We start from the raw sequence: 24430 nt of genomic DNA, 5'->3' as shown, positions 1-24430 counted from the left end.
GAAGGCGCATTGTCATCGGTCTCCTTCCAAGCATGGTATCGGGAGCTCCGGGGCGTCAAAGGATTCAGCACCCGTGAAGCGCCGACGCTGGGAGGGTCGCTTACCCTCCATACAAGAGGTGTCGGTGCATCGGTCTCCTGATAGCCCTGTACCGTCTCCTCAACCTCCACTGGTTCTGACGCCGGTTCCTGCACCAGCCTTCCTCGACAGATACTTTAGACGAGCGCATCAAAGCCATTCTTCCAGGTCTTCTGGAAGGGTTGCTGCGTCAGTCTGCTCTGGTAGAGGGCGTTCTTGCCCCCTCGGCTCCGTCGATGGAAGCGGCAGCTGGCTCTCTATGCCTGTGGTGAGGTCTCCGACGCCGGTACCGCCTGCAGCATCGGCGTCAGCTGCCACCCAGGTTGACTCCCCGTCGACATCGCTGGAGGGAGCTTCATCGCCGCTGGCATGGGAGTCGACTTCTTGGCATCGCCATCGAGGACATGGTTCCTCGGCGTCGAGACAGGCCCGGTTTTGGACTGCAGTTAAGGAACTCTTGTTCAATACCGATGAGGATGCCTCGTGTGATGAAGGGCAAGATCCCAGGTATTTCTGTTCTGGGGAGTCTTGTGGTTTCCCCTCTGATCCTACTCCGTCTCCAGAAAGAAAGCTTTCTCCCCTGAGAGTCTTTCTTTCTCTTCATTTGTCCGGGAAATGTCTGTGGCTATTCCCTTCCCTGTGGTTTCTGAGGATGAGCCCAGGACTGAGATGCTCGAGATCCTTGACTATCCCTTGCCACCTAAGGAGTCATCCATGGTTCCTTTACATAATGTCCTTAAGGTGACACTTCTAAGAAACTGGATGAAATCGCTAAGTAATCCCACCATCCCTAAGAAAGCTGAGTCCCAATATCGGATTCACGGAGAACCTGAGTTGGTGAAATCGCAGTTACCTCACGACTCTATGGTTGTGGATTTCGCTCTCAAGAGAGCCAGGAGTTGTAGAGATTTTGCCTCGGCGCCCCCGGGACGAGAATCTAGAACCCTGGATTCTTTTGGGAGAAAGGCCTACCAGCCAAGATTCAATCCTACCAGCTCTACACAAGCATCCACTTGAGGAACACGGTGAAGCAACTGGCGGACTTGGTCGATAAGCTCCCTCAGGAGCAGGCCAGGCCTTTTCAGGAGGTGGTCAGGCAGCAGATGGCGTGTCATAAATTCCTATCCAGGGGTGCTTATGATTCTTTTGATGTTGCATCCAGATCCGCTGCCCAAGGTATAGTGATGCGCAGACTCTCATGGCTGCGTGCCTCTGACCTGGACAATCGAATCCAGCAGCGGCTTGCGGATGTCCCTTGCCGGGGGGGATAACATTTTTGGTGAGAAAGTCGAGTAGGTGGTAGATCAGATCACGCAGCGGGAAACTGCTATGGACAATCTCTCCTGCCTGGCGCCTTCTGCTTCTACCTCAACAGGTAGACGATTTTTCAGGGGAAGGAAGAATGCTCCCTATGCTTATAATACACGTAGGTACAATGCTCCTTCTCGACAGCCTTCTCAGGCTCATCCCCAGCGCACTCGTTCTTGTCAACAGCGTGCACCAAGGCAGGCACCTGTAGCTCCCCAGCAAAAGCAAGGGATGGGCTTTTGACTTGCTCCAGCTGAGCGTAGCAACCATAAAAGTGTCTGTATCGGATGATCTGCTGGTTGGAGGGAGGTTAAAGTTTTTTCATCAAAGGTGGCCTCTCATAACCTCCGATTGGTGGGTTCTTCAAATAGTCCAGCTAGGATACTCCCTCAATTTGATCTCCACACCTCCAAATTGTCCACCAGGAGCTCAGTCTTTCAGCTTCTAGCACAGGCAGGTACTTGCAGAGGAACTCTCTGCCCTTCTCAACGCCGATGCGGTCGAGCCCGTTCCACCAGGGCAAGAAGACCAGGGATTCTATTCCAGGTACTTTCTTGTGCAAAAGAAAACGGGGGATGCGTCCCATCCTAGACCTAAGGGTCCTGAACAAATTACTGGTCAGAGAAAAGTTCAGGATGGTTTCTCTGGGCACCCTTCTTCCCATGATTCAGAAAAACGATTGGCTATGCTCTCTGGACTTAAAGGATGCTTATACACACATCCCGATACTTCCAGCTCACAGAAGGTATCTTCAATTCTGTCTGGGAGTGCAGCACTTCCAGTATTGTGTGTGCCCTTTGGTCTGGCGTCTCTGCGCCCAGGGTCTTGACAAAATGCCTGGCAGTAGTTGCAGTGTCGCTACGCAGACTGGGAGTGCATGTGTTCCCTTATCTCAGCGATTGGCTGGTGAAGAACACCTCAGAGGCAGGAGCTCTACAGTCCATGCAGATAACTATTCAACTCACTAGGGTTTGTTGTAAATTACCCAAAGTCTCATCTTCTTCCAGTCCAAAAACTAGAATTCATAGGAGCTCTGCTGAACTCACAGACGGCTCACGCTTACCTTCCCGAGATGAGAGCAGACACTTCTGTCTCTCGTTTCCATGGCCAGAGCGTCTCAGCAGATCACAGCTCGGCAGATGTTGAGACTTCTAGGCCACATGGCCTCCACAGTTCATGTGACACCCATGGCCCGTCTTCACATGAGATCAGCTCAATGGACCCTAGCTTCCCAGTGGTATCAAGCTGCAGGGGATCTAGAGGATGCAATCCAGCTGTCCACCGATTTTCACAATTCCCTTCAATAGTGGACAATTCGATCCAATTTGACCTTGGAACGTCCATTTCAAATTCTTCAGCACAAAAAGTGCTGACAACGGATGCATCCCTCCTGGGGTGGGGAGCTCATGTCGATGGGCTTCACACACACAGGGAGTTTGGTCTCTCCAAGAAAAGGGTCTTCAGAACAATCTCCTGGAGTTACGAGCAGTCTGGAACGCTGTAAAGGCTTTCAGGGATTGGCTGTCCAATCAAATCATCCAAATTCAGACAGACAATCAGGTTACCAGACAAGCAGGGGGCCACCGGATCTCGCCCCCCTGTGTCGGGAAGCCATCAGGTTGTGGCTTTGGGCTCGCCGTTACGGCAAGCCCAAGCCACTTATCTGGCAGGCATAAACAACAGTCTGGCCAACAGATTGAGCAGAATTATGCAACCTCATGAGTGGTCGCTCAACGGGCATGGTTTGCAAGATCTTCCGAGAGCAGGGCACCCCCTCGGTGGATCTTTTTGCCACTCAGATCAATCACAAGGTTCCTCAATTCTGTTTCAGACTTCAGGCCCACAACAGACTAGCGTCAGATGCCTTTCTCCTTCATTGGGGAAAGGGTCTTCTATACGCATATCCTCCCATACCTCTGGTGGGGAAGACTTTGCTGAAACCCGAGCAAGACCGTGGAACCATGATTCTGATTGCTCCCTTCTGGCCGCGTCAGATTTGGTTCCCTCTTCTTCTAGAGTTGTCCTCCGAAGAACCGTGGAGATTGGACTGTTTTCCAACCCTCATATCTCAGAACGAGGGGGTGCTTCTGCATCTCAACTCCAGTCTCTGGCTCTCTCAGCCTGGATGTTGAGAGTGTAGATTTCGCTTCCTTGGGTCTCTCTGAGGGTGTGTCCCGGGTTTTGCTTGCTTCCAGGAAAGATTCCAAGAAGAAGTGTTACTTTTTCAAATGGAGGTTTGCCGTCTGGTGTGATAGCAAGGCCTTAGATCCTCGCTCTTGTCCTACACAGACCCTGCTTGAATACCTTCTACACTTATCAGAGTCTGGTGGCAAGACCTACTCCGTACGAGTTCACCTTAGTGCAGTTAGTGCTTTTCATTCTCCTGTGGAAGGTAAGCAGATCTCTGGACAGCCTTTAGTTCGCTTCATGAGAGGCTTGCTTCTATCAAAGCCCCCTGTCAAACCTCCACCAGTGTCATGGGATCTCAACGTCGTTCTCACCCAGCTGATGAAGCCTCCTTTTGAGCCACTAAATTCCTGCCATCTGAAGTATTTGACCTGGAAGGTCATTTTCTTGGTGTCTGTTACTTCAGCTCATAGAGTCAGTGAGCTTCAAGCCTTGGTAGTGCAGGCTCCTTATCTTAAGTTTCACCATAATAGAGTAGTCCTCCGTACTCACCCTAAGTTCTTGCTGAAGGTGGTGTCGGAGTTCCATTTGAACTAGTCAGTTGTCTTGCCAACATTTTTTCCCCGTCCTCATACCTGCCCTGCTGAACGTCAGTTGCACACCTTGGACTGCAAGAGAGCATTGGCCTTATGTGGAGCGGACAAGCCCCTTCAGACAGTCCGCCCAAATGTTTGTTTCTTTTGATCCCAACAGAAGGGGAGTCGCTGTCGGGAAACGCACCATCTCTAATTGGCTAGCAGATTGCATTTCCTTCACATGCCCAAGCTGGGCTGACTCTTGAGGGTCACGTCACGGCTCATAGTGTTAGAGCCATGGCGGCGTCGGTGGCTCACTTGAAGTCAGCCACTATAGAAGAGATTTGCAAGGCTGCGACATGGTCATCAATCCACACATTCACATCTCACTACTGTCTTCAGCAGGATACCCGCCTTGACAGTCGGTTCGGGCAGTCGGTGCTGCAGAATCTGTTTGGGGTTGAGAATCCAACTCCACCTCCCTAGGCCCATTTTTATTCTGTTCCAGGCTGCACTTTCAGTTAGATGTTCTGGTTCATAGGTCAATCTATGTAATGTCCTCACCATTGCGAGGCCCAGTTGACCTTTCTTTGTTGTTTTGAGTGAGCCTGGGTGCTAGGGATACCCAGTCATGAGAACAAGCAGCCTGCTTGTCCTCGGAGAAAGCGAAGATACTTAACCTGTATCAGGTGTTTCCTCTTTATTTTAGATTTTAAATGCTGTATTTTAATTTTATTATTTTAGATTTTATTGTAAACCACATTTTGCCTATATCCCAGGCCTTAGTGGCACATCAAGTCTGTGTAAAAAAATAAATAAATATGTTCCCTAGGCCTGGAGAGGCTGCAGGAAGGCCTCATAGAGAGTAGCAGTAATCTAATCTGTTTAAAAATAAAAATTAAAAAAATTTGTATTTAGAAATATACTCCAGTGGACCCCCCCCCCCCCCGCTTGAGGTGTCTCCCCCCCCCCCCCCCCCCCCTCGCACAACAACAAAAAAACTCCTTCCCATAGTTGTTGCATTTGACAGTTTACCGGTCACAAACAGCGGCTAATGCCAAAGGGGATGGCATGCACGGAAATGTAACAGCAACCTTTGTGTATCGGCGTTAAATTTGCATGCTACCGCTTTGTGCATCAGTCGCTGTTTGCGACTCGGTAAGCTCACCCGCAGCTGTCATATGTAACTGTGACCTCTGTGCATCGGCCTCCCACAGGTTGCTGTTATGGGTCAAATACAGCCTATGAGACCATTTAAACACAGAGTTTAACGTGAGAGCCAAGATCACGACCAAAGTGGCAGACACAATATCAAAAAACTAATAGGGTTCATAAATTACAGCAACAGTCAAAGTATAAACAGAATCTTCACATAAATATAAATACTAATATAAAAGAGGAAAAAGCCTCAGAACTCTGTGGTGTACTTTACACCTGTTATGCATGGATCAGTTATAGGCAAAAAAACCTCCTTTGGGAGTAAACTCTTAAAACAGTGGCGTACCTACCTTAGTTGCCACCTGGGGCAGAGCACCCTCCTCAGACGAGCAGGTGCGCAGCTGTCAGCTCTGCTGGTCCCCTGCTCCGGAATAAGAAATTGACATCAGAGGGAGCAGGAGACTGGCAGAGCTGACAGCTGCGCACCTGTTCCATATACTACTACTACTTATCATTTCTATAGCACTACTGGACGTACGCAGCGCTGTACACTTGAACATGAAGAGACAGTCCGAGGTTGCCATAGCTTTCAACATATAACCCCTTGTTGTCTTCACCCCGGGGCAGACTGCCCCCACCCTTGGTACACTAGAGCGCTTAAATAAACTTTACAAAATCATACAAAAATCTTACCTGAAAAACTGTTAAGCATCAATGTGCAATCTGGATCCATCACCTATTTCCATCCACTTCCATCCTGTTAGCGTTGACTTCCTCCCCAGTTTTTAATCTTCCCCTACAATTTGGCTTGTTTGTGATGCCACCTTAAGAACAGATATTCTATTTTCTTCTAGCACCACATATTTCACAGTAAAGTTGAAGTACATTATGTTATCGGGCCTTTGAAAACACAGAAGGATTTTAGGAAGCACATAGCTCCATCTTTCAAGAGCTGCATGATTTATAGTTTATTCAGATTTGTTGAATCACCCTTTTTACAAAATAATTCAAGGTGATGTACAATACAATTGAATCATAGCACAGAACTCCATTAAATCATAGGAAAGCAAACCATTCATACAGCAGTGCCTCAGATTTGTTTTCCAAAGGGATGCATCTTCAATCAACTAAAATCCTCTACAAAGATGAGTTTTGAGGCTAATTTTAAAATTTTTCAGAGATGACTCTGCATGGATTATGTGAGGCAAATTGTTCTGGAGGAACGGGGCCGTAAAATACAATGCACCACTTCTAGTTGACTCCCAGTAGTCTTGAAATGGACTATGTAGAATGAGTCTATGGTCATTAATAGAAAGAAGCATGCGGGAAGGGGGTGTAAGATATCGTTAAATTTTGGCTGGCAGTCCAGTAATCTATTCTGGAGTGCCTTAAATGTCAGTGTAAGAATTTTAAACTGAATTCTGTAACTTGACTGGAAGCCAGTACAATTTCATAGGAGTGGGGTGATATGGCCATTTCGTCTGGCATGACATAGTACTTGAGCTGCAGTGTTCTGCAAAGTTTCAAATCGTTTTAATTCTGATTTTGGAAGACCTGTGTAAATAACATTACAATAATCAATGCTATAAATGCATGATAAACTGAATTCTACAGTAGCAAGTCTGAGGTAAAGGTGGAAGGAAACCTAGCAAGTACTAGGAAGAAAATTTTCTTATTTTAGATCTCATAGGCTTGATTTAAAAAAAAAAAACAAAAACATTGATTTTCGAGCATACCTTGATAGGTTTCTTATACATGTTACATCGTACGAACTTGACAAGGATGCTGCCTTTGGCATGAGGCAAGCACTGCAATGAGTGTTAACAGTAAATTTAAGAGTCTGAGATCATACTTCATGTATCCTGGCGTAGGAGTGAGGTTTATTACTATAATGGTGTATGCAAACCTAACTCATTTGAAGACATTGTCTCCAAGGGAATATGTTTTTCTGAGCTCGGAGAGCTGCACACCTAGGTATTAGATGACATTACCCTAGTTGTATGTGACTGATTTTATTCTGTCTATGGAGAACCACTGTTAAAAGGTAAGTGACTTCACTTTACTGCATGCTATGTAGGTTGTGTGTACTAAAATGTGAAACTGATACAATTTTAGTTTTACTTTGAAAACAACACAAAATAGCACATCCTAATGCATTTGTCATTTCAATGAACTGCAGGTCTGCATGGAAAATGTATGGATGCAGCATAGTGAGATTGCTCTAAGATCACCAGACCATACAAAACACCAAGGCTGCTGAACTTGCATAGGCTACCTCAGTTTTCTTTGTCTGTTTGGAAGTAATCTGTATTTCTATATTGTTTGCTCAGCAGTTAGTAGTAGGCACAAGATATACATTTTGTGAAATGGATGTGATGGACAGGTGGTTTGTAGTGCAGATTTTTTTTTTTTTTGCTGCTGTTTTATAAAATATTATGTTACATGTTTAAGGACAAGTAAGATCCAGTCTCGCTAGCCCAGTTTCAGGAGTACTATAGCTTAGCACAATTTACATTCTCTTGGAGGGGTTTTGTATAAGAAAAATTCTTAGTCTGTAAGTGGCTACTGTAGAGTTACTTGGCAGTATTAGTGAAAATGATGATCCATATTTTTTTTTTGCCTTGATTCAGGATGAATATTATCATTTACTAGCAGAGAAAATCTACAAAATTCAAAAGGAACTGGAAGAGAAACGCAGATCTCGTTTACAGAGACAAGGAATACTAAGTAACCAGCCGGGCTTACAGACCTCTGGGGCACAGTCCCAGGGCCTTCCACAGTCTGCTGCTGGTATGGGTCAGCCACAGCCTGTGAGACCACCCAGTAAGTACAATTAAGGGAAGAAGGTGTTCTGAAAAAGTTGGGAGAAGAGGAGAAATAGGGCTCATTTATGCATTTATCGTGCCTTATGTGAAAAATGTATTGGCTTCATCTAACATAACCAGTTGTACCAGGAATACGGGCTAGGGGTGTTTTCAAGTAAGCTGTCTGATTTTAAAAAATACTTCTGGTGATTAATAATCTGCATAAATAAAACCTTTTATATAGATATTGTAAGAAAGGCCTGCTTTAAGATAATTGCATATATAGTAGTATTTCAAAAGAATACACAAAGCAGTATTATATCCTTGCATCTGTTAAAATGTCTCCTAAAATATAGCTTTCAAATTTCTCCTCTCATAGTTTCTCTGAAACTCTGGGCACAGGCATGTTCAGAAGAGACTCTTCAAGTTTTATTAATATTTCATTTACTGCCCTTTAGAGGCCTTTTAGAATGGTTTACAATAAAAATTCCTTTGTAAAAGGAAGAAGGGAAATACAATATGGAATAGGAAAGAACATAGGTAATCTGACATCCTTCTCTTGCATCATCTGAATGTAATTATAAAAAGGTTTACAGAATCACACAAACAGATCATATAGGAATGAATCCCCTGAGATGATCTAAGATGGTGGCACACTGATATCGTCATTCCCTCGCTACTGCTTATTTTTGTTTTTTTGTTGTTTTTTTTTATTATGCCTTAGAAATTTTTACATCAAAACAAACCTTTGTATAAGATAATGAGCATGAAACTTAGATTTAAGAAATCATAATTATCAAAAGGAAAAGAAAAGTTTTAACAGTTCAAATATAGTCCGCACAGCGGGGGGACAAGAGGTCATAAAACCTGAAGAAGGTATAATACTTGAAGATTAACTAAACAAAGAATAACAGCAAGTAGTGGCTGAAAATAGTATATGACTCAGAACTAAGGAGGTGAGTTGGTCCCTGTGTCCTGTCAGTCCTTTACTTTTGAGGAAAAATTATAACTGGGAAGGATCATAAAAGATATGGATATTTTAACTGAATTTTGCTCCTATATCAAGAACCTTTTGATGAAGATTGAGGAATTGGTTGCATCTGGTCTGTGTTGATCTAGAAACATCAGGAAATATTAAAACCTTTCCACTGAGAAATGTAGAGTCTTTAACTTTAAAGAAAAGGTAAAGTAAAGCACCCAGGTCTTGGTGAAAGAGAAAAGTCACTAGCAAGGTTGTTCTTACCACCACCTCTTCAGTAGATTTTTCAAGATGGTTTGTCACGTCCAGACTATCTCAGTTCTTTATGTTGGAACAATATTCTATCTTGTAAAGTAGAAGCTTGCTTTTGGTTTATCTTTTGCAACCGAGTTGTAGTTTCCTCACATTTTCTTTCATGAGACCATTGTTTCTTCAAGATTATGAATCTTCACAGCGTTTTCTCCCTTGTAATTGGTAGGGTCAAAGAACAAACCTTGTAAAACAAGTCTCGAGCCAACCAAATGGACTCCAGCATCACCTCCGAAGACCTTACCAGTGGGAAATTTTCAAAAAAAACCCCACTGGACCATTTCTAGCTCTGACAGCAAGTGGCCTCTTCCTCCAGCCGGCCTCTTCTGACTCCGCCACTTCAGCAAGAGCCAAGGCCTGTGTGGACCTCCACACATTCCACCGGGTCACCCGACCCACTTCTGCACCGGCTCACCCCTGAGCCTAGTCCCTGTAGCTCGGGTTTTTGCTTCCGCTGCGACAAAATCCTCCTCCTCCTGAAACAAATTAGACAAACAGCAACAACTCTTTGCACTTGACTAACCCTTAAGAAAACAAAGAAGGATGGGAGGGCGGGTAACCACCTCCGAGGATCAGGGAAAAAACAATGCCCTGATCTACGAGTGACCACCCCCCCCTCCTTCTACCTTCGCCCTTGGTCCGCCTCTTTTTCCCCCTGCCTATCGGGTGTCTCCAAGCCCGCTATGCCCCGCCCCCTTTTCCCTCTCGGCCAATCGCCTGCCTCCCTCGACATCTACAGAGCCCTATGAGGCGTCGTGCTCACACCGCCTGCCCCCTATCGTCCCGAACCTCTCGACGGGTCCCGGCCCTCGAGTAACGTGGCCCGTCGAGACAAGCTTCGGCCCCTACATAATCCTTGGAGCCGGTACCCCTGGTTCAGGCTAATTGACCCCCCTTCCCCCCCCCCCCCCCCCCGTACTCCTGCTTCTTCAGGCTATTGCCCCCCCGTACTCCTTTTTTTCTCAATAACACAACACACCAGTGTGGGATAACACAGGCCGCAGCTTGCTTTATTAACATTACTTATTACTTAAATAACATAACACCCCCCTTTTGCCCGAGCTACAATTTTACAGACACATCGCAGCAACCACTGCCCCCCCCCCCCGCCACTTGCCCTGACAGCAAGTGACCTCTTTTTCCAGCCGGCCTCTTCCGACTATCCGCCACTTCAGCAAGAGCCAAGGCCTGTGTGGACCTCCACACATTCCACCGGGTCCCCCAACCCACTTCTGCACCGGCTCACCCCTGAGCCTAGTCCCTTGTAGCTCGGGTTTTGCCACCGGGGGAGGGCTCTTGCATCGCAAAGCCCCCTCCCCCCCCACAAGCTGCACCACTAGTGATATCCCTCCACACTGGTGGCTTCGATACATTCCTGCAAAATCATTTAAGAAAAGATCCAACCCCACCGCTGACAATGCACTCCGTCTGTAGCAAATAAACCTGCACACCGCGTGTCCACCCATGGGTGCTTAATCTGACAACCCCCCATAGCCAGTACCCACACTCCGATCTGCCTATTTACTTTGTGCAAACCCCGCTGCCACTTGCGCGCCGGCAACCGGGCTGGCCCGTGGTATGATGTCCGACCACGCCACCCACGTCGGAAACCAGGCCATCACAAGTCTCAAATTGTCCCTTAACTGAATCTATAAGTTGCTTGCCAGTCCAACTGTCCACTTCATTACCACCCAGAAGCATTAGCAGCAGGGTCCTGTCACGCAGGCGATACAGCAAGGGCACCAATTGATGCCATCGCATGCCATGCTGTCCCCACCAGGAAATCCGGATCCCTCATTGCGCCAAGCTTAAATGAATTCCGCCCGGCCTCTGGGCCGCTCTGCTGCTCGCCCAATGTTTGAAGGAATGCCCTGGATGTCTCACCACCGACATCTAGGGGAGATGGGCAGCCACAAGTTGGGGATGCACACACAAGCTCACAACCCCCACAACCAGACAGACAGAAAAGCATACCATAGGTGGAAAGACACTACACAGATGGGGTAGACCCAGTTCCGCTTCCAACTGCCCCCCCCCCACCCCGCACCACAACCCCCCCCCTCATTAAGGCCGAATGTATGCCTTGTAAGCCCCAGAGGACCACCTGCCAATGCCCTGAATGTCTGCCGCTCCTAGCCCTGCCCAACTCGCACTCGTCGCCGCGCCAATGCGAAAGAAATGCGTGCCAAACCTCGTGGGATCCTCACCTAAACTGACCAAACACCTACGCAGGATGGCAGCGAACTGGTACCTCGTCAGTACCGACCCATCCGCAAGCACGAACAACGAGGGGGAGCCCTCCGGCCGTTCCCTGAGATAGTCCTCTAACAACCCCACCGGACATGCCTGCAAGCCCCTCACTTGCTTCAACACTATAGTGTTTCCCTTCCCTATCTGGTCCGTTTTGGACCGCAGCAACCGTTTGCGGAGCTCGCCTTCCACAATAGTCACACCTTGCTGCAACATTCCGGTCACCGCCACCACCGACTGTCTCTTTTCCACTAATTCCCCCACCCGAAAAGCCCCGTAAAAAGCTAAGGCATATGCTGCCCGAAATAATTTTGCTTCGTAATCTGTGGATGTGATCTGGTCCAAAGTGCGCAGAATACCCAGCAGAAGCGTGTAATTGGCTTGCGCCCGTCCACCCGCGGTGTGGACCGAGCTCAGCCCTTTAGCGCACCGTGCACCAAAAACGCGATTGCGGTTGGGTCCAGCCCATGCCTTACTGAAAAAGGTAATCCCGCTTGCCGCTACTAACTGCCTCCGGGAACTCCCCCGTGCCTTATCATATGCCACATACTCCCGCCCGATCATATGTCAGTACTCCCGCCCGATGACCCACCTTGGCTTTGTAAGAACTCCTGCACAGCTTGAAAACCCCGCATATAAGCTGCCCATGTGGTTGGCGTCACTGACGCCTTCAACAGCTCCCATACTTCGGGTCTCCGAAGTGCCAGAGCTGAACTGGCATCTGCTGCCCCTCTGCGTCCGCCTCCAGGGCCAGTGTTCGAAAGGTCTGGAATTGGAAACGGAACAAGGCATCAGCTAGCTTATTCTGAACTCCGGGAACATGTCTGGCTCTCAAATGCGTATTTAAACGGAGACATCGCAGTACTAGCTCACGCATCAGAGTGTTTACCCGCAGACACTTGGCCACCTGTTTATTAACCACTTCTACCACTCCTTGATTGTCACACCAGGCTACAATATTACGATTGCGCAATCTCTCTGGCCACAACTCACAGGCTACCACTAAAGGAAACAATTCCAAGAAAGTTATGTTCTGGATGGTCCCGGCCCTGACCCAGCTGTCAGGCCACTGGGCCGCACACCAGGCCCCCCCCAAAACCCAGCCCCCCAGCCGCATCCAAGAACAACTCCAGGTCAATCGTGGACACTTCCTGTCCCCTTATTGCCAACATACCATTACATGTTGACAGGAAGTCTAACCACATGCGCAGGTCTTTGCGCACCCCTGCCATTATCTGAACGTAATGGTGCGGACACGCCACATTTGCCGTCGCCGCCCCAAGCGTCGCGAGAACGCTGTCCCCATCGGTAAGACTTTGCAGGCAAAGTTAAGGCTACCCAACAAGGCCTGTATAGTCTGCAGGGGCGCTTTCTTTACCTGCAAAACCGCAACTATCCGGCTCTCCAACTGTGCCACCTTGTCTACCGGTAGCCTAGTGACCATAAGCACGGTGTTGATCTCGATACCAAGGAACGTGATAACCTGAGTCGGCCCTTCCGTTTTCTCCTCTGCCAGTGGGATGCCGAATTCCTTAGCTACTGCGTAAAGGTCTCCAACAACCGCGTACACTCCTGGCCATCCGCGGCACCAATGAATAGAAAAATCGTCCAAATAATGTACGACACTATCCAGCCCAGCCCGCTGTACCGTCACCCAGTGCACAAACGAACTAAAGCATTCGAAATAAGCACATGATATGGCACAACCCATGGGCATACATCAGTCAAAGTAGTAACCCCCATCAAAGTGAAAACCCAGCACCGGAAAAGCCGATGGATGCACGGGTAACAGTCGGAAGGCTGCCTCTATATCCACTTTTGCTAGCCGCGCCCCCACCCCCCATCGGTGTACCATCCTCACCGCACAGTCAAATGATGTATATTGCACTGTGCAATATTCCCTGGGAATGCTGCATTCACTGACCTGCCATCTGGAAACGAGAGGTTGTGTATGAGTCGGAATTTTCCCAGCACTTTTTTGGGAATCATCGCCAATGGGGACAACATGAACGGTGAAAACGGCCGCTCTGCAAACGGACCTGCGATCCTGCCCAGCTGGAGTTCCTCCTGCAACTTGCCACGCACCACTTCCTGTAGTCGTGTCACCGACTCAGAATTTCCGAACCCAGTTATCCTCTACGCAGCCCGGTATGGCACAATAAATCCCCACGTAAACCCTTGCTCAAGTGTGGCAGCTGCCCTTCTTCGCAGATATCGATTGAGCCATGGCAGCATCGCATCGACTTGCACGGCGTTGGTGCCCTGCCAAAACTATTGCTGCTTTCCAGAAGCCGCCCCTCCCCTTCATTCTTGGGGCACTTGGTGGCAGAATGGTTTTGGCCGCAGGCGGAAACAACATGCCGGAACTTGCAATCCGGGAAGGGACACTCCGCTCTATTGAAAACGCCAAGCACAGCGTCGTTCGGCGACCCTGCACCACTACTCCCCCCAGCCCCAGCCCCTCGGGGCTGTCGTCACCGACCCTCCTCGGTTCTGCCCCTCCGTCGCGCCCGTTCCCGATCGCGGAGCCATGTGCCACAACCACAGGTTAATGTCTTGAGATCCCCAAGACGTGCATGTTCTCCATTTTATCCCAGCAAGCGCTGTCAAGTGTAAGGTTGCGGTCGATTGTAATGCCGAGTATTTTCAGGCTATCTGAGTAGGGAGGGTGTGGTCTGGGGTGTTTATGGTTGTGGGTTTGTACGTATTGTGTTGAGATGAGAGGATGAGGCAGTGTGTTTTGTCAGTGTTCAGTTTCAGTTGAAATGTTTGCCATGAGTCCATAGTGTTCAGACCAAGCTTGATTCGTTGGTGATTCTTACAGTTGGGGAGGCTGCTATTACAATTGATGGTAAATGTCATGTTGAGAATAGATATGTATTCTTTGAGCCCCAACATATGTAGTTTTCCTAAATACTAGATTAGCTAAATGTCAGGTTTCATCTGTAGTTGTTAAGGACTGGATTTCTATTACCATCATAGGAGTTGAAGCCAATGTGAATTAATGTTTATCACTGTTGGTTATTTGCTTTGGAGAACATTTCTTTTGCATAATGTGATGAATTCTGTCTTTGACTACCAGTGGAGAATTTTCTATAACCTTTCTGTTTTATTTCTTCTTTTCTGAATTTCCTCCTTTTTTTAAACAAGATATACTGCTGGTGGTTTATTCTTTTGCAAAAATTTAGAAATATAAATTTAAAAAAGTTACATGACTGTGCATGACATTGGAAAAGCAGAAGTTCATCTCTGCGTGGTGCTTCCTGTGCTGCGGTGACCCCATCTGTTCCTATTTTTCCACTGAGTGTTTGAAAGAGTTACTTTTTTTTTTTTCTTCTGGCTTTCTCAAGCCACTGTACTAACCATTAGGCTACTCCTCCACAATACAGTACTATCAAATTACCCTAGTTAGGAATTTTGGCACTTAAGCTTTGCCAGTGGATTGTGTTAAGCTGTTTCTTTTAATATAGCTATTGCTAGCAGGCCATGTTATCATTTTTTAACAGAGTCACAAAATTGTATCTATTAGTCTCTGGTAAGTATATATCAACTATTTCTTACAAAAATCAGGAAAACAATTACCCCCAAGTGGTATGTTACTTCAATAGCTGCTTGATTAAGAAGGCACCCTCAGATAATCCACAGTGAGTGACACACAATATTCTCTGTGGTCCAGTGGTGCGCACCTCATTCAACATCGAAACAAAAAATACACATAAAATAATACCAGCTGTCAGCACTTGTATTGGGATATAGCGTTTTTAAAAGAACAGAAACATAGGAGCAACCCGATGAATGAGGTGCTGCACCACTGGGCCACAGCGCATTATGTGTGTCTGTCACCGTGGGATTAACTGAGGGTGCTTCTTAATCAAGCAGGCTATTGAAGTAACATACCACTTGGGGGAAATTGTTTTCTGGTTTTTTGTAAGCAATCATTTTTTTTTAAAATCATTAGGCCTTCTAACAAAGGGAAAATTTTGTCCTTTGATTTTTGCCTTTTTTTTTTTTTTTTGTTTGTTTGTTTTCCCATAGTGGCCAAAGTAGACAAACTGAAAATAGAAGAGGCTGAACAGAGTATCGCAAAGTTTGTTGCAAATGTTTCATTAAAGTCCCATGAAGTATCTCAGATTTTTATAGTGAAGCGACATCCATGCCCTTAAGGTGCTGAGAGAAAGCCTCAAGCCCCCTCCCCCTGTAGAATCTCTCCATCTCAAAAGTTGCTTTGAAACCAAAGCTGGAAGAAAGCAGTAGGGAAAGGACATGTCACCCCTGGGTACTTTGGTAAAGGCTCAGTCAAATTTACAGTTTTCTTCGCCTTGTTAAGGTGGTTTTACACAGAGTTGCTATCTGATTTCTTAAGGTGTATAGCTAGGTTGGATTCCTATTGCTGCTATAGAGAAGGGCTGCTATCTTGGAGGCCTAATTAGTTGCTGTTTTACCCCATTTTATTGGTTGCATGTGTAGACCATGTAGTACCTACTTGTCACGTTCTAGCGGTACTTCTAGGTTAGTGAGCCCTCGGCCACTACCGAGGAGCGGGCAGCGGCAGGAGAAATCACCCCAACACAGGACAGGCAGCAGAACAGACTTCCCCGGTACCCTGGGCCGGAACTGTTAGACAAAGGCTGCCGTGAGGCAGCTCAGGCTGACACCAACCTGGACCAGAAATAGCCCAAACTTCACATGCACTTAAACCACTGTTCCTCAGGGGTTGAGCCCCAGAGTGGGGCGGCGGCTAGGCAGGTCTTACCAGACAGGGCAGGAAAACAGAGCTGCAGGCTAAAGGAACCAGGAACCCGGCTGGAGAAGGGCAGGCAGCAGAGTAAGCCAGGGAGACAAGCTGGTTTGGGCAGGCAGCAGTCAGAAAAGTAAGTCAGAAGACAAGCCTGGTCTGGGCAGGCAGCAGTCAGTAGAACAAGTCAGTAAACAAGCAGGGTCAACACCTAAAACAGGAAAAACTCAGGGAAATTGTGCCAAACGAATCTCATTGAGTTCTTTGGGTGATAGGAGAATTGAATCGGGGACGAGCTATGGAGTAGGTCTACTTAGCTTTCAGCAAAGCTTTTGACACAGTTCCTACAAGGAGGCTCTTAAATAAAACTGGATGGGCTGAAGATAGGACCCGAATGAATGCGTGAATGGATTAGGAACTGGTTGACGGACGAAAGCCAGAGGGTGGTGGCGAATGGAATTCGCTCGGAGGAGGAAAAGGAGTAGTGGTGTGCCTCAGGGATCGGTGCTGGGACCGATTCTGTTCAGTATATTGTGAGTGACATTGCCGAAGGGTTAGAAGGTAACGTTGCCATTTGCGGATGATACTAAGATCTGTAACAGAGTGGACACCTGAAGGCGACGAAACAGTGTGACAAGGCGGTGGCCGTAGCTAGAAGGTTGTTAGGCTGTATAGAGAGAGATGTGGACCAGCAGAAGAAAGGAGGTGTTGATGACTCTGTATAAGTCGTTGGTGACGGCCCCACCTAGAGTATTGTGTTCCAGTTTTGGAGGCCGTACCTTGCGAAGGATGTAAAAAGAATTGAAGTGGTGCAAAGAAAAGCTACGAGAATGGTAAGGGATTTGCGTTACAAGACGTATGAGGAGAGACTTGATGACCTGAACATGTATACTCTGGAAGAAAGGAGAAACAGGGGATGATATGATACAGACGTTTAAATATTTGAAAAGTATTAATCCGCAAACGAACCTTTTCCGGAGGTGCGAAGGCGGTAGAACGAGAGGACATGAAATGAGATTGAAGGGGGGCAGACTCAAGAAAAATGTCAGGAAGTATTTTTTCACGGAGAGAGTAGTGGATGCTTGGAATGCCCTCCCGCGGGAGGTGGTGGAAATGAAAACGGTAACAGAATTCAAACACCGTGGGATAAACTAAAGGAATCCTGTTCAGAATGAATGGATCCTAAGGAGCTTAGCTGAGATTGGGTGGCAGAGCCGGTGGCGGGAGGCGGGGATAGTGCTGGGCAGACTTATACAGTCTGTGCAAGAGCCGGGTGGTGGGAGGCGGGCTGGTGGTTGGAAGGCGGGGATAGTGCTGGGCAGACTTATACGGTCTGTGCCCTGAAGAGAACAGGTACAAATCAAAGTAGGGTATACACAAAAAGTAGCACATATGAGTTATCTTGTTGGGCAGACTGGATGGACCATGCAGGTCTTTTTCTGCCGTCACTTTACTATGTTACTATGTTACTATGTCACTGCAAAACGAATTCCACCAAGGAGAAACTCCTCTGAGGAGCTCTGTTGCAAGGCAACTAGGGACCTTTCCAGGTGGTTAATAAAGGCAGCCCACAAGGGAGTTCACCGGGTACGGGTTCTACTTGGTAGTTCCAAAAAAACTCCCAAAACAATCTGGAGGGCTGGAAGATCCAGACCAACCAGCATATCTTCTGTAACATGGGAAACGGTAAACCATCAATTCGCAGCATTCCCCGGGTCTAACCCCCGGGGCCCGATGGTGATGCATGCCAGGATCCTGGTCACAACCGTGACAGTATCCCTCCCTCAAGGCCTTCCCGGGCTTCTCTGGAGATCTGGGTCTCCCTGGATCTTCTTGGTGAACTCGACTGACACGATTAGGCGGTTTCCCAACATCCATATCCTTAGGCACGGGACGGGAACTGGCCGGTTGAAGGCGAGACTGTTACCCGAGCAGGGTTGAGTACCTGGCCTTGTCGATTCTTGGATCTCCGGATTGTCCTGAAGCTTAGGTCCCGGGGTTGCTTCTTACGTAAGGTGCGGGACCACTGGCCCCGAGGAGGCGTATTAGCAGTCCTGTTGCCCGGACTTTGGGGCCTGGGCACGGTACCCGGATTCCACTTGGCACTGATTGATCGGGGGTAAGGCACATGCGCAGGTCCTCTCCCTTGTAACATCTTAGAGTCCTGGGAGTCACTAATATCCGTCCATGCATCTGAATCCTGGTCCAACTGTTCACCTGACCACACTATCGGTGTCAGGGATAAAACAAAGTTTTCCGGCACGACTCGCCTCAGTCCACGATCTCACCCTTTCCCCAGTCCAGGACCGGATTGCTTCTCTGTAGCCAGGGAAGACCCAACACAATGGACTGCACCGCTGAGGGAAGGACATATAGAGAGATGTCCTCCCGGTGATCGCCAATCTGTAAGCTCACGGGAACCATTTGAGTGTTTACATATCCTTGAATACTTCCATACACTGAAAAAAGCGGGATGGTCTTAGGTAGTTCTTGTGTTGGAATGCTAAGTTGCTGGACCAGAGACGCGGTTATAAAGCTTCCACCCACCCCGGAGTCCAGAAAGACCTCAGTATGCTCTTGCCGGTGACCTAGGTCGAGCACTGCTGGCATTAAGAACTGGGTACACAGGAGGTTAGAAGATTGGCTTATTACTGCAGTCAGACCTGGCCCCAAGGATCCAGGTTTCTGTGGGCAGTTGACCGCGTAGTGCCCCGTCTCACCACAATACAGGCAGAGGTTGAGGGTCCGACGTCTCTGTTTCTCTTGAATCGTGAGAGGGGTATGACCTAATTGCATAGGTTCTGCTGATGGTTGAGGGGGTACTTCCCGCGGACGAGGAGTCTGTGGTAAAACTGGATGGCTAGTGGTCTTAATACCTATCTTTTCTGTGGAACGCCGTTCTCGGCCACGCTCCTGGAAGCGAATATCAATCATAGTACAGATCTCGATTAGCTCATCCAACCTGGTGGGAAGTTCACGTCCAGCCAGCTCATCCTTAATCTGCGGTGCCAATCCCTGCCAAAAGGTTGCGATTAGCCTTTCTTTGTTCCAAGCCAACTCAGAAGCCATGGTGCGGAACCTGATCGCATAGTCCCCCAGGGTCTGTGTCCCTTGCTTGAGTCTCAAGAGTGCCGCAGTTGCGGAAGTAACCTTCCCTGGTTCTTCAAACACTCGTCTGAATTGCTCCAGAAACCCCTGGAGATCATGTAGCACCGGTATCGTTCTTCTCCCAAAGCGGGGAAGCCCAAGCTAAGGCTTGACCGGACAACAGAGACATAATCTATTTGAGTTCTCTCTGTGGGGAAATCTTGGGACTAGAGTTCAAAAATAATTTCACACTGATTGAGAAACCCTCTACAGTCTCTGGGATTACCGTTATATCTCGGGGGTGACTTAAGTCGGGTACCTGACGTGACAGCAGCTCTTGCCGGTGCTGAATCTGGACTCGAAGCTGAAGAAAGGGCTGCTTTTGAAGATGACGCCATAAGGCCCTCCAGTTGGCCTAAACGGACCTCCATGGTACGGAGGGCGTCGCTGATCTGTGCAAAGTTCTGAGCGTGCTCCTGGAGCGTCCGCAATACGGGTGATCCCTCCGAGCTCATGGCCTTGCAATCTGTCATGCTTCTAACAGTACTTTTAGGTTAGTGAGCCCTTGGGCCACTGCCGAGGAGCGGCAGTGGCAGGAGAATCACCCAAACACAGGACAGGCAGAACAGACTTCCCGGTACCCTGGGCTGGAGCTCTAAGACAAAGGCTGCCTCCGAGGCAGCTCAGGCTGACACCAACTGGACCGGAAATTGCCCAAACTTCACCTGCACTTAATCACCGTTCCTCAGGGGTGGAGCCCCAGAGTGCGGGCGGTCGGCAGGACTTACCAGACAGGGCAGGAAAACAGAGCTGCAGGGACCAGCAGGCTAAAGGAACCAGGAACCCGGCTGGAGCAGGGCAGGCAGCCGGCAGCAGAGTAAGCCAGGAGACAAGCCGGGTCTGGGCAGGCAGTAGTCAGAAAAGTAAATCAGAAGACAAGCCGGGTCTGGGCAGGCAGCAGTCAGTAGAATAAGTCAGTAAACAAGCAGGGTCAACACCTAAAACAGGAAAACTCAGCAGCACTGCAAACGACTTCCACCAAAGGAAACTTTTCTCTGAGGACCTCTGTTGCAAGGCAACTAGGAACCTTTCCAGGTGGTTAATAAAGGCAGCCCACAAGGGAGTTTACCGGGTACGGGTACTGCTTAGTTCCAAAAAAACTCCAAAACAATATGGAGGGCTGGAAGATCCGGACCAGACCAGCATATCTTCTGGAACATGGGAAACGGTAAACCATCAATTCGCAGCATTCCCCGGGTCTAACCCCCCGGGGCCCGAGGTGACTGCAAGCCAGGAACCTAGTCACAACCGTGACACTACTGTTTGCTTACTGCAGTGGCTTCTTATTGAGCATGTGAATTTGAATTGTAGTTTTGCGTTTTAAGGCCTTACATAAAGTTGCTTCCTCATAACCTTAAATGAGCTTTGACATGTTATCAACTTACACTTTGATTATGTCTGCTGACCAGGGTTTACTGGCAGTACCGTTAAACAGACTGGTGGTGGTCTATTGTATTTCACATTTCTTTTTGGTGTTAGGTCCTGTGTTTCCAAATACTTTACCAGTTGAGCTTCAACTTGAATCAGATTTATTTTTTTAAGTTTTCCATAGATGTAGGAAATCCTTTTTACTCAGGTTTTTTTTTTTTAACTCTTAAGAGCAGTGACTTAATTACTGACTCAATTTTGAAGCATTTGTGGTTGGTCTTTGTGAGTTCTATGATGGTTATGGTCATGTGTTGTGAACAACTTAGAATTTAAGGTGATGTGTATAAATAAAGACTTTTTGCTGGCCTCTAGGATGCATGTTTGTTTTGCCTGGTTGTCTCCCAGAATCCTTTGTAAGAGATGAATTTTATGAACAAGCTTTTTTGCTCAGAGATGAGTTCAATTGCTTATTGGTAGCATCAGTATCAAAGGCCCCTGGAGCTACACCAAATGTTGGTGGTATACTGACACTGAAGAAACATTTGCTGTTATTCGAAGTAGAATGCTGATAAAGCTGGGAATACAGTATATTCTGGTTCTCTGAGGAGAAGCAGGACAGTTTGCCCTCCCATTTGGGTGGTGTCCGCAGTGGAGCCCCAGCACGGATGGCCAGGGTTCAGAAGTCTTGAAATTTTTGGCAGGCTTGATCACACATGCGTGCATGCCTTCCCGCCTGCCTGACACACGTAGGACCTGCGTTTTTCTTTTCTCAGCAGAGCAGTGAAGATGCGTCTTCTGTCAATTTCACACTGCTTTTCATCAAAGAATTGTTTTCCTCTCCATTCTTCTTTGTAAATAGTATGGGACCTATTTTCTTTCTTTTAATTATTTTTCCCCTTTATTTTTGTCAGCTGTTTTTAAGTTTTTAGAGATTTTTGTTTCCACGGCTCACAGTCCCCTTAGGCCTGAATTCCTGGTCAGGTCTTCGTTTAAAAAAACAAACAACCCCCCTCCCCCCCCTTTTTTTTTTTTTTACAATTGAGCCATTTGATTGTACTTCAACTTTTTTTTTTTTAACCACAATGTCCCAGAAGCCTTTCAGTGGGTTCAAGCAGTTCACAGACAGTGCTAGGACCATAACTGTGATGATTGACCTACATGATATGTGCCTAACCTTGTCTGGGTCTTGAGCATAAGTCCTCTAACTGTTTCTCTGTGCTCAAATGCAAAATAGAAGAGTTGAGGTCCTTTGTGAGACTCTGACATGCTGAAGTCCAGTACATCAACATTGGCATTGAAAGCATCGGTCCCCATGGAGCCGCACCAGACACTAGAGACTTTGACATCAAGAAGGACTTCCCATGCCATGTTGGATGCAAGTAGCACCCCTTGGGGCTGAACCATCATTGGAACAGAAACCGAGGTCTTGTGAGGATTCAGCATCATCCTCGTTGGCACCAAGGGACCCCAATGCTGACCATCAAGTGAAGGCGAAGAAGCATCAACATTAGTCCTTTAAGAAGCACAGTCCTAGGAGCTTCAAGACACTGGGATTACCGGTAACTGAGAATTGTCAGCACTGTGAGGACAGCTCCCCATCAGTGGAAGGGGTGCTGATGCATCAGTCACCCAAAAGCCAGGACCCCCCTGCCTTCAATTCGGCTCCTACATCTAATTGACAGTCTCTGTGCTGGCCCTACCTTTACCGATGGCTACCCTCAAGGAATGGGTCAAGCCATGTTATAGGAGGAGTTGGGGTGCATCCTTAGCTGGCATGACACCGAGGCATTAAGTGTGCCAATACCAACTATGGTTCTACTCCATCCTGGAGACCCATTGTCTGTCGAGTGTTCATTGATGCCAGTGCCTTGTAAGGCATTGGAGTTGGCAACACCTGATGTGGTTCTCCTTTCCAGCCTGTTAGTACATAAGTATTGCCACACTGGGACAGACCAAAGGTCCATCCTGTTTCAAACAGTGGCCAGTTCAGGTCACAAATAACTGGCATGATCCCAGAAAAGCTCAATACATTTTATGATGCTTATCCCAGAAATAAGCAGTGGATTTTCCCATGTCAATTTAATAATGGTTTATGGACTTTTCCTTTAAGAAGTCCAGACCCTTTTTAAACCCCGCTAAGCTAACCGCCTTTACCACATCTGGCAGCGAATTCCAGAGTTTATTTACAAGTTGAGTGAAGAAAGCTTTTCTGCGATTCATATTAAATTTACTACTTTGTAACTTCATTGCATACCCCCTAGTCCTAGTATTTTTGGAAAGAGTAAACAAACGATCCGATTTCATATTAAATTTACTACTTTGTAACTTCACTGCATACCCCTAGTCCTAGTATTTTGGAAAGAGTAAACAAACAATTCACATCTACCTGTTCCACTCCACTTGTTATTTTATAGACCTCTGTCATATCTCCCCTCATCTGTCTGTTCTCCAAGCTGAAGAGCTCTCGATGCTTCAGCCTTTCCTCATAGGGAAGTTGTCCCATCCCCTTTATCATTTTTGTTGCCGTTCTCTGTACCTTTTCTAATTCCACTATATTTTTGAGTTGCGGAGACCAGAATTGAACATATTCGAGATGCGGTTGCACTATGGAGCGATACAAAGGCATTATAACATCCTCACTTTTTGTTCTCCATTCTTTTCCTAATAATACCTAACATTCTATTTGCTTTCTTAGCTGTCGCAGCACACTGAGCAGAGCATTTCAACGTATCAACAACGATGTCGATATCCCTGTCTTGGTCGGTGACTCCTAACGTGGAACCTTGCATTACGTAGCTATAATTCGGGTTCCTCTTTCCCACATGCATCAGTTTTTACTTGCTCACATTATGCGTCATCTGCCATTTAGACGCCCAGTCTCGTAAGGTCCTCTTATAATTTTTCACAATCCTCTCGCGATTTAACAACTTTGAATAACTTTGTGTCGTCAGCAAACTTAATTACCTCACTAGTTACTCCCATCTCTAAATCATTTATAAATATGTTAAAAAGCAGTGGTCCCAGCACAGACCCCCTAGGAACCCCACTATCTACCTTTCTCCATTGGGAATACTGACCATTTAACCCTACTGTCTATAGTAATATAGTAAATGACGGCAGATAAAGACCTGAACGGTCCATCCAGTCTGCCCAACAAGATAAACTCATTTTACATGGTATGTAATACTTTATATGTATTTTCGAGTTTGATTTGCCCCTGCCTTTCTTAGGGTGCAGACTGTAGAAGTCAGCCCTGCACCGGTTTTATTCTCCAAATACCGATGTTGCCACCTAATGTCTGCTAAGATTCCATAGTTCCTTCTATCCTTTAACCAGTTTTTAATCCACAATAGGACACTACCTCCTATCCCGTGATTTTCTAATTTCCTCTGGCGTCTTTCATGAGGTACTGTCAAACGCCTTTTGAAAATCCATATACACAATATCAACCGGCTTGCCTTTATCCACATGCTTATTACATTTCTTTGAATGGGTGAACAGATTGGTGAGGCAAGATTTCCCGTCACTAAATCCATGTTGGCTTTGTCTCATTAATCCATGCTTTTGAATATGATGTGTAATTTCGTTCTTT

The 24430-nt window shown here is 47.2% G+C and overlaps 1 protein-coding gene across 1 annotated transcript in view; it reads left to right on the top strand.

Moving 5' to 3' along the window:
* The window catches only part of CREBBP (CREB binding protein), an 846007-nt gene that overhangs the window by 280671 nt on the left and 540906 nt on the right, over positions 1-24430 (top strand). Inside the window, exon 10 of the mRNA XM_030211575.1 lies at positions 7877-8069. Coding sequence (XP_030067435.1) covers positions 7877-8069 — 193 coding nt within the window. The remainder of the gene's footprint in view (positions 1-7876; positions 8070-24430) is intronic.

The sequence above is a fragment of the Microcaecilia unicolor genome, chromosome 8, assembly GCF_901765095.1.
Source record: "Microcaecilia unicolor chromosome 8, aMicUni1.1, whole genome shotgun sequence".
NCBI lineage: Eukaryota > Metazoa > Chordata > Amphibia > Gymnophiona > Siphonopidae > Microcaecilia > Microcaecilia unicolor.
This window is presented reverse-complemented; position numbering and strand designations above follow the sequence as displayed.